Raw genomic sequence first — 16104 nt, forward strand, 5'->3', positions numbered from 1 at the left:
TTTATTGTGGTCTGTATTATTGAAATATTTGCATTTAATGTATAATGTAGTGTAGTCTTGAAGTCAAATGGAATTGGATTCAGATCGCAACTCTATTACTCACTAACTGTGACCATAGGTGAGTTATTTAACCTCTCTAAACCTTAGTTTCCACATCTGCAAAACGGGAACGATGGTCCTGATTACACAGACCTTCTGTGAAGATTTAATGAGAAAACAGATATAAAATACTGAGTATAGTGGCTGGCACATGGTAAGTATTGAGTCGATGGCAGCTATTATAAAATGTTTGCGCAGTAGAGAAACCTAATTGGCTAAAGACGTGATCCTGCCATCAGTGAGAAAGCCCTGATACTCTCATCTCTCTGCTGCTTCCTCATTGTGCCGAAGAGGCAGTGAGTTAATTTCTATTTATTTAGACAGTTTATACAGTTTTGTTTCCTGTATAAATGAATGGAATAATCATAAACACCTAATAGCGTTATTGTAAGAGTTGATTAAATAATATATACAAAGTCATTAGTGTATGACCTGGCACATATAAATATGTATATATGAAGGAAATTATATTTTTGTCTCTTAAAAATAAGGATTGAGGGAAGAAAGGAATTCTTTATTCAAAAGAATTTTGAATATACTCCCAAATACTCCAAACAGACCAGGGTCCATCTACCATGAAACAGTCACTGGTCAAAAGGAAAGTGAAAAACGAAGCATGATGCTGTGAGTTTTTCATTAGGCTGAAATTCTTCATTTTTAAGGACTGTCTTGAGATTGAGAACACATCCTTTGGGGTGGGAGAAGGGCATTAAAATGTTGTTTGATCACGATAGTGAGAGGTGAAGCTGGCTGGGCTTCTGGGTCGGGTGGGGACTTGGAGAACTTTTCTGTCTAGCTAAAGGTTTGTAAATGCACCAATCAGCACTCTGTCTAGCTAAAGGTTTGTAAATGCACTAATCAGCACTCTGTAAAAATGCACCAATCAGTGCTCTGTGTCTAGCTAAAGGTTTGTAAATGCACCAGTCAGCACTCTGTAAAAACAGACCAATCAGCACTCTGTAAAATGGACCAATCAGTGCTCTGTAAAATGGACCAATCAGTAGGATGTGGGCGGGGCCAAATAAGGTAATAAAAGCTGGCCGCCTGCACCAGCAGCCGAAAGGGGATGGGATGGTACTCAAGGTTGTGGAGGCTTTGGTGTGTTTGTTACTCCCAGTAAATCCTGGCTGCTGGTCGCTTTTGGGTCTGCACTACTTTTATGAGCTGTAACACACCGCAAAGATCTCCAGCTTCACTTATGAAGTTAATGAGACCACGAACACAGTGGGAGAAACAAACAACTCTGGACGTGCCACCTTTAAGAAGCTATAACACAGGGAAGGTCTGCAGCTGTGTTCTTGAAGCCAGTGAGACCAGAAACCCACCAGAAGGAAGAAACTCAGGACACATCTGAACATCTGAAGGAACAAACCTCCGGACACACCATCTTTAAGAGCTGTAACACTCACCAGCAGGGTCTGCAGCTTAATTTTTGAAGTCAGCGAGACCAAGAACCTACGGGAAGGAACCAATTCCAGACTCAGTAGCATATGACAATTAAAATTTTTTCTTAGAAAAATTAAATTTCAAGATCCGTATTCCTATTTGACCCAATTATTAATGTTCTCGTTTAATTTGACTGCCCTGTTCAATCTCAATCTGGGGAAGTCCGTGGTCTGTGGTGACCTAAATTAACCTGCCCTTTGCAGTCACAAATGCAGCTACTGCTGATGAAGAACCGCTGTTTTCTGTGTTGAAGGCCTCTGAGGTCTTGTACCACAGAAGTGACTGCACCCAGAGGCCATCATTTTCAATTGAAATAATGGTTTATTCTGTTGTAACTCATGTTTAAATCATATTCTGCATGACAGATTAGTAGCCTCCTTGCTGCTGAAGGGTTGTGCAGAGTTCAGACCTCTGGAAGGCATCTGGGGTCTTGGAGGAGAAGAGGGGAATGAGGTCACGTCGTTCTCACGATAACTTTGGTCTGAGCCAAGCGTGTAGACTCGTGTCACCACAATACAGCGATCTCTGGTCCATCCCCATCTCCTTTACAGGCTTCAGTTTCCAGTATCCATGTGGGACCACTTGGCTAACAGTCTCAGTGAGTAAAAACAGTTTAAAATCTCATAAGAAGGTGTCAGATGGGGAAGTCCTGTAGGTCTGTAAGGCTGCAAAGAGAGCCTTGCCGATATAATAAGTGGGCTGGAGGCTGGGATCTTGCAGAAAGAACTGCAGCGTTCTCTGGCCTCGCCATTTCCACACCACAGTGCTGTAATGCAGGTGTCAGGTACGAAAACATGGACTACCTCCCTTCACTTCGCCCACATCTCCTCACCCTCAAAACGCTCCCCTCCCCCTCTCTCTCTCCACTTAAGCTAGTCCCACAATTTCAAAGAGTATTTAACAGCTTTGGCCATTTTTCAAGCATATTTAAAACCAGCTCTTGGTAATTCTTGCCTGTTTTACTATGGGTAGATAAACTGAAAACAATTTAAAAGTAGGCCAATCACACTGCCTTGAAGAATCTAGATGTTGTTCCCTTGTTGTCAGGCTCCCCAGTGATTTGGCGGCCAGCCAGGAGAGAAAAATCTGTGGTGGTGTTAGTGAAAGCGAAACACTGTTGCAAAGGTAGATCTACAGCTGAAGAAAGGTAGGTGACACCTTTTAAATGCTTCCTTTTTTGAAGAATTCATACCTTGTCTCTCTATTATCAGCATAGATGATTAATTAGAAAACCAAATTTTATCTTAATTTCACACCAAATGACATGTTTAGGAGGTCATTCATAATGACCTGTAATAAACATGTTAATGATTTGTGGGTTTGATTTCTGGTTGGGGAAAAATGCCATGTTTAAATTTCTCTGTAAATAAAAGCATTCTTAAGAATTTGCACTAATTTGGGCCAGGCACAGTGACTTACGCCTGTAATCCCAGCACTTTGGGAGGCTGAGGCAGGCAGATTACCCGAGGTTAGGAGTTCAAGACCAGCCTGGCCAACATGGCAAAACCCTGTCTCTACTAAAAATACAAACATTAACCGGGCGTAGTGGTGCGTGCCTATAATACCAGCTACTCAGGAGGCTGAGGCAGGAGAATCGCTTGAACCCAGGAGGTGGAAGTTACAGTAAGCCGAGATCAAGCCACTGCACCCTGGCCTGGGCAACAGAGCGAGACTCCATCTCAAGAAAAAAAGTAAAAGAATTTGCACTGATTTAGAAAAGCGACTTTCTTGAAGCAGTTTTAGGTGTAGGGACAATTTTCAAAATTTGAAGATCCTTTCTGAGGTTTCTTGAAGGAAAACTAGTAACCCCAAATGGTATGGAAACGGAGTTAGTGGAATCGGCAGCGAGCTGTGGGGAGGGTCCCTTTCACGGGCAGGTGACGGCTGCAGTCTCACAGAGCCCAGCAGCCAGCAGAACGCCATGGCTGGGATTTATTGCCTTGTGGTTACCATCCTGAATTTCTTCAGAATTTGTCTGTGAATTTGTGTTTTATGAGTAAAGTTCAATGGGACATCTGAGTGTGTAGGAGGATGGAGGGGGCTTAGAGTTTCCTCACCTGCCCAGGACAGGACGGGCTCCGGCTGCCCACTCTCTGTCCCTGGGGGCCCTGGAAGCCTGAGTGTGGCTGTCACGTGCTCCACTCTGCCCTTCTCAGGGGGCTTGGGCTCAAGTGAGGGGAAGGTCATATGCTCAGCATGCGACTCATCAAGGGTCTTCCTGCTCAACCCCAATCCAAGTCTCCAACACATCCCAGCCAGAAGGTTGCAATCTCTTGGGTTCGCCCATCTGCAGTAAGGTGGGGTGGTGCCCTGGGGAAGGAGAGATTGATTTCCCAGCCCCAGGCCAGGACCTGCGTTTTTATTTTGCACTGATCCCCACAAATTATTTAACCCTGTTGGCACAGGGTTGAGCAAGGACGAAGAAAGAAGGAGGCTGCTTAAATGGGCATGAAAGCCCAGAACATGTGTGACTGCACCATTTGTGGATTACAGAGCCCCGCTGTCAGTTGCAAGGAGACTCCGTCCAGGAATGGAGCGCAGTGTTGAGGGTGCCTCCTAGCAATGACCTTGTCAGAGGAAGTGTGCATTTCCTAGGAGAACTGTTTTGAAATGAGCAAGACTTCTTAAACTTGAAAAGGCACATTTTAAAAATTAGACAAACTATTTTTGGATGCTCTAAAATCTGTGTCTGAATTCTTTCCACTAATTTTGACGCATACCTCCATCATTTTAAGAATGTGAACTCATTGTGCTACACCCCAACACCACCATACACGCATACATATGGAGATACATAAATGTGTATATACATACGAAGGCCTGGAGCTGAGCTGTGGGTGATACAAAATGAGAGACTTTTCCCTGAAAGAACTTACACTCTTTTTTTTTTTTTTTTTTTTTTTGAGACGGAGTCTTGCTCTGTCACCCAGGCTGGAGTGCAGTGGCCGGATCTCAGCTCACTGCAAGCTCCGCCTCCCGGGTTTACGCCATTCTCCTGCCTCAGCCTCCCGAGTAGCTGGGACTACAGGCGCCCGCCACCTCGCCCGGCTAGTTTTTTTGTATTTTTTAGTAGAGACGGGGTTTCACCGTGTTAGCCGGGATGGTCTCTCGATCTCCTGACCTCGTGATCCGCCCGTCTCGGCCTCCCAAAGTGCTGGGATTACAGGCTTGAGCCACTGCGCCCGGCCAGAACTTACACTCTTGTAGAGAGAACAGTACTCAAGGGATAATCTCTACCCCCAAAGTTCTCTAACTGCCTAAAGTGTGTCATGGAATTTTGCTAAAATACATTTGATGACTATCTCCTTTATTCATGTCTCTCTGAGAAAAAATATTTACAGAAATTGAGACCTTTATTGACCTGTATATCACAGGAGTTTAGCTCTGCTTCTACTAGGTAGATGTGAAAACACATGATAAAAGAAAATTGTTGGAAGAAGATATTTCAACATTGTTGAGGGATATTTAGTAAATTTTGAGGAAGAAAAGGTCATTAAAGTCTTCTATAACACAGACTAAATCTACATATAAAAAAATGAAGCAATTATTGAGGAATTTTGGCAGATACTACAAAAACATCTTCAGTCCAAATAAGAGATTTGTAGGATTTCTTTTTGGACTTTATCTAAATGTCCCAGATCTCCCTTTGGCTTTTCATGTATAGATGCAGCCTTAAAATAAAGATTTAGAACCACTTAGGACCTAGACCCTTCACCCAAAGAAAGGTGGACTTCCCTCTGCTGGAGCCAGATAAGTCACTCACTGAAAGAATAAAGAAATGCATTTTTCGTATTAATGTAATCAGACAGTCTTGGTTCTCCAGGCCTCAATAGGTGAATTTACAAGTACCTGACAATGTAATTTGCAAAAACGTACAAACCCTTATGTGGATTAATGAATGTTTGATTTCCGAGCATGGCTTGTAGAATCAGCCTTGGAGTCTCAGATTCTACTGAGGGCCCGTACAGTGTTCTGTATGTAAATACCTGTGTGGTCAGTATCATAAAGAAATTCTAACTGGCCATAAAAAGAGGCAAACAGTGGCAGTAGCTCAGCAGAGATTTTTATAGACACCTCCACCCCCTCCTTGGCATTTAGTAATCTTGAAAAAGTTGAAAGAAAGAGAAGTTTAATTTAGAGGGGACTTTTGCTCTGCTTAGCTGGGGTTCACACGCCCAGCATGAAATAATAATGCATCCAACTGTCCATCTTAGAATAAGTAACCTCTGTGTCACCTCCTTCACTGGTGGAAACTGCAAACAGTGGGTGAGAAAGGTATGACTACCAGAAAAAGCTGAGGGATCTCTGTGACCTTCAGGTGATTATGTTTATGCTAATGCAGAGAGCACAGAAACCCAAACTCTCTATCCGAAGAACCCCATTCATACAAAATGCATTGGTCATTAACCAGGGAATCTTAAGCACTGTACTTCAGAGGGATCGCTGATGCATGGGAGGAAGTGGAGCTGCTTTGCCTGGGATGAGCAATTTATATTTGCAATTCTGTTCCTTTCTCAATCTGCCTTGGCCATCATATCCTCTTTGCAAAGGGTAAGGCTCCAGAAAGGAGTATATACTCTCGGGATTAAAAATAGTGTATTCGTTTCTTAAAATGACTTACTTGGAAGAGTCAACTCCAAAAAGAGGGAACAATTCAAAACTGTGCAAGAGTGAACATCTGTTTTACTTTCAGTGTCACTAAGAGATGCTGAGCCAGGTTTCCCTGGGTGAATGAAAATCTGTTGTACCAAATTAAAAAAAAAAATTGCAAAACAAAAATGAACTTGCTATGAGGAGTGCGACGACAGTCATTGGTGATAGTTGTTCAGGGACTCAGCTTAAGCTGTGTGGAGAGAGTGGAGTGTGGGAGGCTCGGTCCTCAGGAGGGCACTGAAGAAAGGAATGTCGTGCTCAGGCGGTCACCCCTTTCAGCTCTGTGGGTCACAGTCCCTCCAGAGCAGAGGGATCTGCAGGCAACCCTATGGGTTTCGGATGTGAGATCAACCCTGGGACCAATGGTATTGAGTGAACAAATGCCCTCTGACAACCAGGTCTTATGACAATGAATAAGTTGTATCCAAGTGTACCATCCAATCTCCTAATCAGTATTTTGATGTCTTCACCATTTATAACCTATCCTTTCCATAATAGATTCAAATCAGGGATTCTTGTATTTGCAGATAATTAACTCCTGTTATATGGCTATTTTAAATTTTATATTATGATCCCTTTAAAATCAGTTATCATACTTTTAAAATTATTTGTGAACAAATCATAATTACAAAACAGATGTATCTGAGATGATTCCACCCCTTGCTAAGCTAGAAGTCAATCAGGATTATGATAAAAGAATGGTGTGGATAAAGAAGCTTGGAAGGCCAAAGGGATTACACTAGCTGCAGACCCATCGGCCATTCAGAAAACAGATTGCATATGGCAGTCTCAGCACAAAGGAGATTCAGCCTTCCCTAGGTAACATACATGCCACTGCTGGCTCCCTGTGGTCTTCAGTCACAGGTAGAGTTTCATAAAACATTCACGTGAGCTACCCTTTAGATGCTCTGTCAGTGGCCTCGTGAGGGATATCAACCTCTGTGTTCAGGAAGCTCCACAAATGATTTACAGGCCTGGGTGAGAACCACTGGTATAAGCCATGGTCTGTGTGAAAATTTGGAAACTGTGCCACTATGTTTGTGCCATATTTCGTGATTATGCTACCATGGACTAAAGGAAGCACTATATATGTAAACATCTTGCTTTGTAAGCTCTTCAGAACCCAATCATTTAGTTCAGCTCCAAACATTCATCCAGTGGTACCAAGGACAGAGTTAGGGTCAGTGCACAGTGGCCACCTTTAGCCAGTGTGCAAGAGAATGTGAACTGCACAGAAAGGGACAGAGGGGCAGGAATATGAATTGAGTTGGCTTGGGGCAGGTTGCTGTTATAGACACATTAAATAATATTAAATATTATTAGATTAAATACTGCTTAGGCTGGACATTGTGGCTCATGCCTAAAATCCCAGCACTTTGGGAGGCCAATGCAGGAGGACCACTTGAGGCCGAGAGTTCAAGACCAGTATGGGCAATGGAGTGAGATTATTTCTGTACCAAAAAAAAAAAAAAAAGAAATTAGTTGGGTGTCGTGGCTTCTTCTGTAGTCTCAGCTACTCAGAAGGCTGAAGTAGGAGGATTTCTTGAGCCCAGGAGATCAAGGCTGCAGTGAGCAATGATCACACCACTGCACTCTAGCCGGGGCAACAGAGTGATATACTGTCTCTCAAAAAGAGAAATTAAATTTTTTTTATTAAATAACAATAATCAAGAGAAATAGCACTTATGTGGCAAGCATGCACTGTTTCAAGAAAGTTACATACATATTAGCTCATTTAATCTTCACAACAGCAGTGCTGTGAGAGGGGTACTATTATTATCCCTGACTTTTACAAGGTGATGCATGAAGTTGGAAAACAAGCCAGAGTTCACATTCTCAGTTAAGTGGTAGTGCTAAATTTAAACCCAGGCAGAGTTTGATTTTTTTTTAAGAGTTCTTGGTTTTAACCCTTACACCAAACGGCTTTTAATATCTACATTGGAATTGAGGTAGAATTTGCCAATACGCTAAAAATTTAAAGATATCTCAAAGGTTTATGTTAAACAACAGTGAGTAGTCAAGTGGATGCCAGTACCTATCTTAAAGGAATTATATCTCTGCTGAACTAAAAGCCAGACCTCTATTTCTACTGAAAAAGAAATGTGAATGAAATGACAGCATAAACTGATGAACCAGCAGCACAGCCTATGTCCCGTAGAGCTCGTAGTTGCTGCCTCAAAAGCATAGACTGCTAACTTCAGAACAGACTTCAGAGAGCTTTCCTGGAATTCCTTGGTCTCAGAGATGTAACATGTTTCCTAGGCTCCTGGTCAGGAGAAACCCACCCAACCCATTCAAGTTTGTGTTTTCGTATCTGTGCTCATGAAAATATCCAACGTCAAATTCTCTGCAAACGTTCAGCTAAGTGTTGCTTCAAATCTCTCTGAAACCCTTAGCCAACATCATTTATTCATTCTGACTTCCTGATTCCCCCTCTGGCTCTGAGAAGGCCCTTGATTCCAGAGCCGCCTTCTAGCCAGACGGATTAGTTTATGGTCCTACAAGGTTATGTGTGATACATGTGTTTGGGGAAAATGGAGATGCACATTAAGAAGAAACATTACTTTTGGATCCAGGCAGGAGAGCATACATAATCTCCTCTAGAGCCTGTGAAAGACTTCATTTTACACATGAAATTGTGTGGAATTGCCCTGGACTGCACTGAACGTGGTTTTTGAGAATTAACCAGCCTCAGAACAAGCTGGTGGGCACCAGCTAGGCCTCAAAGCAACAAAGAATAAATGTAAGCAAATGTAATCTGTGTAAAGTTGAGGGGAACAAACGCACAATCTTGTTGACACAGTGCCTGTGTGAGACCGATCCTAAACATTACGATGGCGCGCATTAGAAACAGAGTCAAAAAGTGGGCTTAGTATGCATGAAAGAAACATGAGACAGAAGGGCTTGGCATGGTATAGAAATTTTTTAGAATGAAGGTATTCATTTTTTAATTGCCTAAAAGGGCTTTTCTATTTTTCTGCGCATTGTAAAAACTCTCTTTTCATAGTCTGGTATAAAAACCCATGCCTGGCAAGTATGGGAAAACAACCAAATTTTTTAAAAATTGTGCACTTTTAGCCATTTGAGTATTTACCTAATCTGAATATTTGACCAAAAACATCACTTTGAAACCTCATAAGCTCTTTGAAGTACGTAAATTTCTGCCGAGAATTTTAGGGCAAAATGGGACTTGGGTATATAAGAAAGAACAGAGATTTGAAAGGTTTGCGCTGCACAAGCCATCTCCCAGCTTAAAATGCCGTGCTTTTAAGCATAATAGGTAAATCACATATAAAAAATTTAGAAGAAAGGTCTTCTGTACATTCTGAGGAAATGATTGGCATCTTATGATGGGTCATCTTATCCTTGTTATTAAATGACAGCAATCATTAAAATGCCAAACATATTTTGACAGAATTCACTTTATAAAATGTCAGCAAGTCTGTGTTTTTATTAGTTTGTTCCAAATCAATTTAGAAATTTCAATAGAATGCTTGTAAGTATTCCCCAAGCAATGTCCATTCCTGACTTTCTGCACAAAAATATTACAAATTAATCAGATTTTCAGATTTCCGCATAATGGCTTTGCACATTTATTGCTTAATCCTATTATAAAATGCTGTTATGATTGACACATCGTGGTGGAGATAGAAGTCAATTGAATAATATGTAGCAGTCAATTTTATTTGTAGCTTAATGTGCTGAAGTATTTTTCCCTGTTTCCATTATTTATAAGTCTGTCCCTTTGGAGAATATATAGGAGAATTTGTTTTAAATGAGCCAATAATACCTTCTTTAAAATTTATAAGTGTGACAGAGTCGTATCTTTTTTTCTGGGTTGTCCATGGCATGCCGGTAAACAGGGTTTGAATTGTCTTCCGCTTGTTATTCATAGGACAAACATCAGGAAAGAGGATCTTGTTAAGGTTTGCTTGGAATTGGATTTCAACCACCCATTAGAAAACTCCAAGGAAACAAAGCTACCAAGTAGAAATTCTCAAAAATTGCCACTGGTTTTATTTGTTTGTTTGTGTGTTTATTGTTTCTACCACTATCTTACCTGCTACAGTTTGTCCTGAAACAAAGCACAGAAGCACACACAGAGAAATGACCATGTTAAAAGAGTTTGAAGGATTTGCTCTTGGGTGGAATTTCATTTTTTCTGCCTTGCTGTCCAGTAGGATTCCAGTAAAGGAAGCAAGCTGTGTTCTGTGCTTAGCATGGTGGAGCTCCCTGGAGCTATTGTGGGACTCCTAGTGTTTCAGTTAGCACCTGGGACACTTGCTTAGAGAGAGCCATATTCTTTTTAGGACATTGTGTAATGGAAACAATGTCCTAAACATGGAAAAAGGCTTTGTTTTCAGGAAAGCGATGTCATAAGATTCAGTGTTCAAAGAGTATGGAAGAAGGGCTTAGGAGTATGGAGGAGATGGGGAAAGCCATATTAGGGGAAAATATTGATGGACTTGGTCATATCTGAGATCACACTTCGTTTAATTTTAGGATACTAGATTAGCTGTGGCTCGCTTGTATTTAAAGGGTGTAGTTTCCCACACATATGGCACACTGGCGTACTCTATGCAAACTGACTGTGCTACATTCCCTGCTGTCCTGTTCTTCTGCCTCTTGATGAACTTGGCCATCCTGAATGTCTCTCATCATTATTTATGCAGTTGATAAGTGATTTGAGCACTGGAGATATTGATAAACCACTCTGTCATATCATCTATGCCTTAACGTTATGTGACATCATAGGAAAATGGGGTCGTGTGCAGTTCCCAGGCTGGATCATATATTAAGGGAGCATTTCTTTTTTGAATTCCAGGGGCCAGAGGAAACCCGGCACTATCAGACCCAGGCACTCCTGACCAACACCAGGCCAGTCAGACCCACCCACCATTTCCAGTTGGGCCACAGGTCAGTATCTCTCAACTGCTTTCCATTAGGCTGCATTTAGGATGGTTTAACCATATAAATAACCAAATAAATAATAATGAGTTAAGTCCAATTAACTCCAACAGAGCAAAGATGGTAATAAATTTTCGTATGAAAAGCTGTATGACTACATTATTTATTAAATACCATCAAGAAAATATGTGTTTGCAAAGCTATTCTCTCTTCTTAAAGGAAAGGTTGGCTTTAATCATGTGGAAACACTTTTTTTTTTTTTAACTTAAAACCCACTACAGTTGTGCTGTTGGTTACCATGCAGTTTTCTGGAAAGTAAAACTTTAATGACTGGAGTGTGAAGAAAATTAAGTTATTTCAGCCTTACTATAGCCATTTTTGAAATACAAGATGTGATTTAATATAAAAGAGTTAATGCAATTTTAATGCAAGTTCAGCTTATTGGGTTTGACAATATTGTACATCACACATAGCTCTTGCATTAATAAAGAAATACTATCATTATTTTTTAAAGTCCAATATTTGTTTTTTGGCAGCCTGATGTGGGCTATATGGAGATGTAGAACACAATTATAAAAGGCTGGGCTTTTTTTTTTTTTGCCTTTTTACCTCTATCATTTAGTGTGAAGCTTTCAGAGTTCATCCTGCTTTTATGGAAAGAGAAGCTGAGACTTGGGCCTTTGTCTCCCTTTTGTTGTCATTGTTGCTCCTGGAAGTTAATGACTTTCAGCACACTGAGGGCTCACGCAAGTTTAGAGTGAGGGTTGGTCTTGACATTCTTATTCCACTAGCCACCGAGACTCCCTGTGGCCTCAGATCCCATAGTCCATCTTGGAGCACAGATCGCTCCGTGCCTGCGGACAGAAAGCCTGGGCAAATGTATGCTGGCTTATGGAAGCCTAGAGAGTTTTCCTGGGACTCTCAGGAACAGGATTTTTGGTGTCATACTCTTTATAATTTTATGCTTGTAACATCATGTGTGTGTTCGTGTAATTATGTGTGTCTGCGTGTATGCATGCCTGCACACCTGCCTGTGAACATACTGGGGGTAACACACTCTAATGCCTTCAGGTTGGGTAGGCAGCCCTACAGGCCCAGGTCAGTGAGGAGTGGTGGCCCTGTGACAAACTGGAGAGTGCATGCCCTGCCTTGAGCCCACAAATCCTATGTTTAAAATGCTGCAGGCCAAACCCCCCAAATCTATGACCCATATATAGTCTGAAAACTACTCATTTGCCTTCCCTCTTACCATAATATCACTATTGGCAGTGATGTAACACTGGGAATCTGAGGGCCAGCATGTAATTTTGTATTCATTCCCGAAGTATATTTATTTTGCTCATTAGAATAACTGTAATTTTTTAAAAAGGGAAGCATGGTTACTTGGTGTGAATTTAGCGAAGTGCACAAATACATTAGGAACAAGGCCTGTGGGGTCTAAAGCGGCAGTTCTAAACTCAGCTGTGCAGAATCCTAGGGCTCTGCAGAGTCTTCCCAAGGGTCCTGAAAGGAACACTGCAGGAATGGCCAACGTGTGGACTTAGCCCTCTCCACACCACCCCTCATTCTTCAGATAAAGCAGCCCCACTTCTCTAAATCTGTTCTTTGTATTGGAGGGGATACAAGAAAGGGGTAAAACACAGGCTCTGGAGCAGCCTTCCTGGGCTTGAACTTGAACCCCTTCTCAACTAGACATGGGACTTGCGCAAGTTACTAGCCTCTCTGTATCTCATTGGTAGAATAACTACAGCATTCGAATAGTGTCTGGCTATTATACATTGGGCTTGGTAGTATGCTGTATTTAATTACCTATCCTTCACATAAGAGTTTTGCATTGGTTCTTGTAGAAGAACAACAGATATGGGATTATTATGTTCCACACGGCTCCCACAAGGCTGCAATGAAAGTCCTGAATCAAGGACTCTAAAATCAAATGACTCTTGGGGTCATCTGGCTTGACCAGGGCAGGAATCCCTCCCATGTCATCCGGGTGAAGAGCCCACGTGCTGCCCTCAAAACATGCCCAGCAGTTGCCTTTCCCTACCAGAGAAGGGCTGTTCCATCCACAGTGCACGTAAACATGTGTTTGTATAATATCATTTTAATTGGGCAAAGGATATTAGAGTAATAACAAAAGAATTATTTTCAAAGATTTTAAGTTTTATCCACATCAAATACTTTTATGTCTTATATTCTGTTTTAGATCTTGTCATTGTACATACATAACTCTACCATTTTAACAATAATCATTCAAGTTTACTTAATAGTTATCCAGCTTATTTTCTATTGTATTCTCATATTACAAACATTTTCTACTTTTCTAAAGAGGTGTCATAATGATCCATTTTAATGACTATGCAATATTTTATCTAGTTTAGTACTGTAATAAACTATTTTCAATATTTACGTATTTTGAAACATAATGCAGGTTTTTATGCAGTTATCTTTTTTCCTTTTGAATAATATCTTCAAGCTATATCCTAGGAATATATTCTGAGTTAAAGGGGGATAAATATTTTTGCAGCTCTTGATAATCTATTTCTAAATTGCTTTCCAAAAGGATTATGCTAGTGTGCACGTCCCCCAGCCATAGATCTGCATAGTGGTGTCAATACAGACTTTCCAGCATTGAATAAATTTTCTACATTATTTTTGTTGATTTAAAAGTCAAAAGTAGTATTTCGTTGCTCTTTTTGAATCAAAAAATCCCACTGATCCCAATAAGTTCTTTCTGGAACAACAGAGAATAAATTAGCTGAGAGCTTCAAATACATGCAGACAGGATCAAATGGAAATTCACTGGAAGAACAGCATGTAAACGTATGTTATTACTTGTAAAGGTATTTGAGTTCCTCAGAAGAAGTCCAAACCAAATGAAATTTTCCAAAGATATCAATGAAATGCAACTTTGAAATTTTTTTCTACCAATCATTTTTTTAAATGGGATACAGCATGTTTTTTGGTACTTCTTTGGGAACTTTCTGACCCTGCTTAAACGGAAGGATGATGTTTTTAAAACTCATGCCTCTGTTCCACAGGTAAGTGAGCTAGCTTTATCTGTTTCCTTGCAGCCACTTCTGACGGCACAGCAGTTAGCTTCTGCTGTGGCCGGCGTGATGCCGGGAGGCCCCCCAGCCCTCAACCAGCCAATCCTCATCCCCTTCAACATGGCGGGACAGCTAGGAGGCCAGCAAGGACTGGTTCTTACACTGCCAACAGCGAATCTCACCAACATCCAAGGGCTGGTGGCAGCAGCTGCAGCTGGAGGCATTATGACTCTGCCGTTGCAAAATCTACAAGGTAATCCATAGTGTCCATGCGCCACGTAAGGCTCTACCAATTGGCCAGTATTCTCTGAAGCAGACAAAAAAATGTGCCTAGAATGGTGAATATGGTTCAGAGTTGCTTCTACCCTAAACAATATGGAAGGCTTCCGTAGGAAGCAAAATTTTCAGTTGTCTGTGAATCCTGAGCTTGCACAAGCCACTGGTTTTATCAATCCTCATTTCCTAACATTGGTATCAAAACTTTTCAGGTCTCCTGGAAGCATTTATGAGTCAATCATTGCATGACGTATCAAAAACTTTAAAGTAAAATTCCTGTGTTGTTATTTGAAGACCTGAGTTATCATCTCACCAATTCTTCAATTTAGCCATGGGTAAAGAAAAGTTAGAGTTTGCTTGTTTGTGTTTGAAGTGATTGGAACATCTCAAATACAAGATATTATTTGGAATAATTTATTAATGATTATTTTGCTCTACAAAGTATGTTTTAGTTATAGCTATTAAACAAAAATTGTGTTACTTGAGCTCATATTTTGCAATGAGAAAAATAGACTTGTATGTTGAACCTTTATATTACAGGGGCATATAACAAGTCAGACTCTAATTTTACTTAGGAAGGGTAGTTGTCTTGATATTATAAAGGTTTCGACTTTTCTTTAAAAGATTTGGTAGCATTGACTGATAGGTTGATTTACAAAAGATTCTGTCAGAGGAAGAATTATTTTGGTGCAAAATGACCTGAATGTAAGTAGGATGCCTGCTAAAGAGAAAATGAATTTATTTTGGACTAGTCAAAGATGTTTGATTTCTTCATATATATAAACATTAACAATTAAATTTTTTGCAGAATGAGGGCTTGTCGGGGTAAGTTATCAGAATGGTAATTTAAAATGCTTTTTTAGTTGGTCAAATGTCAGGGCTTCTTATAATTTATTGAAGAATCAGTCCATAAGACTAAGAAACAGACCAAGTAAGAACTGGTTAACTCTTGACCCAAACTTCTTTCCATGCTCTGTGTTCTGCTACCCCACCCATTGTTGCCACTTCTTGGCTTCCATTTTAATGTTTAAAACAAAGTCTCTCTTGTACCATTAAATTGTGCCAAGAAACCTGCCATTCATAAATCATGCATGCCCAGGATACGCTAATGCACAAACTTTGCTTGTTTCAAATTTGAGAGTGCCTGGGAAGCCAGATCTCAAGATTAAGCAAATAAAGCAGGAATACACAAGGTGAAAGCCGTAGCAACAAAGTGTAGGGAGAGGCTTTTTAATGTAGGTGGATGATGAAATCTTAATGAAGCAATGGGCATTATCAAAATGCAGCCTTCCATTTGGAACATTTGCACTTATGGGAATATTGAATATTATAAATAAACATAAGCTTGAAGAGCTCCTAGGCCATGAATTAATCCTGCTTGGTTAAGATGGATGCCAAAAATCAGAGTTTAAAAAAAAAAGTAAACTTGTTATTTCTTGATCATGGTTTGGTATTCTTAAGATACTAGTACCTGTTTTTTTAAGGGTTCAAAATTAATGATTGGTCCAACGTGGACTTCTTCCACCAAGATTTTCCCTTTTGTTTTTGTTTGTTGTAAATATCAAAGTTCAGTATTAGCTTATAGTTAGGAGTTTGGTTCTTTGGGGCACCTCTGGTTTCAGAAAAGGAATCCCAAGCTTTGTGGCCTGATGAAGTAGAGGAAACAGAAGCACTT

At 40.6% G+C, this 16104-nt stretch overlaps 1 protein-coding gene across 10 annotated transcripts in view; it reads left to right on the forward strand.

Moving 5' to 3' along the window:
* LOC105497760 (POU class 6 homeobox 2) overlaps nt 1-16104 on the forward strand; it is a 498182-nt gene that overhangs the window by 211519 nt on the left and 270559 nt on the right. For 9 of the 10 annotated variants that reach the window (XM_011769091.2, XM_071095065.1, XM_011769088.2 and 6 more), the window contains 2 exons: nt 11024-11115; nt 14178-14406. In XM_011769091.2, the coding sequence (XP_011767393.2) occupies nt 11024-11115; nt 14178-14406 (321 nt within the window). Of the gene's footprint in view, nt 1-1151; nt 2144-11023; nt 11116-14177; nt 14407-16104 lie in introns of those variants that run through there. The other variant, XM_011769097.2, reaches the window with a different exon arrangement.

This window comes from Macaca nemestrina, chromosome 4 (assembly GCF_043159975.1).
Source record: "Macaca nemestrina isolate mMacNem1 chromosome 4, mMacNem.hap1, whole genome shotgun sequence".
NCBI lineage: Eukaryota > Metazoa > Chordata > Mammalia > Primates > Cercopithecidae > Macaca > Macaca nemestrina.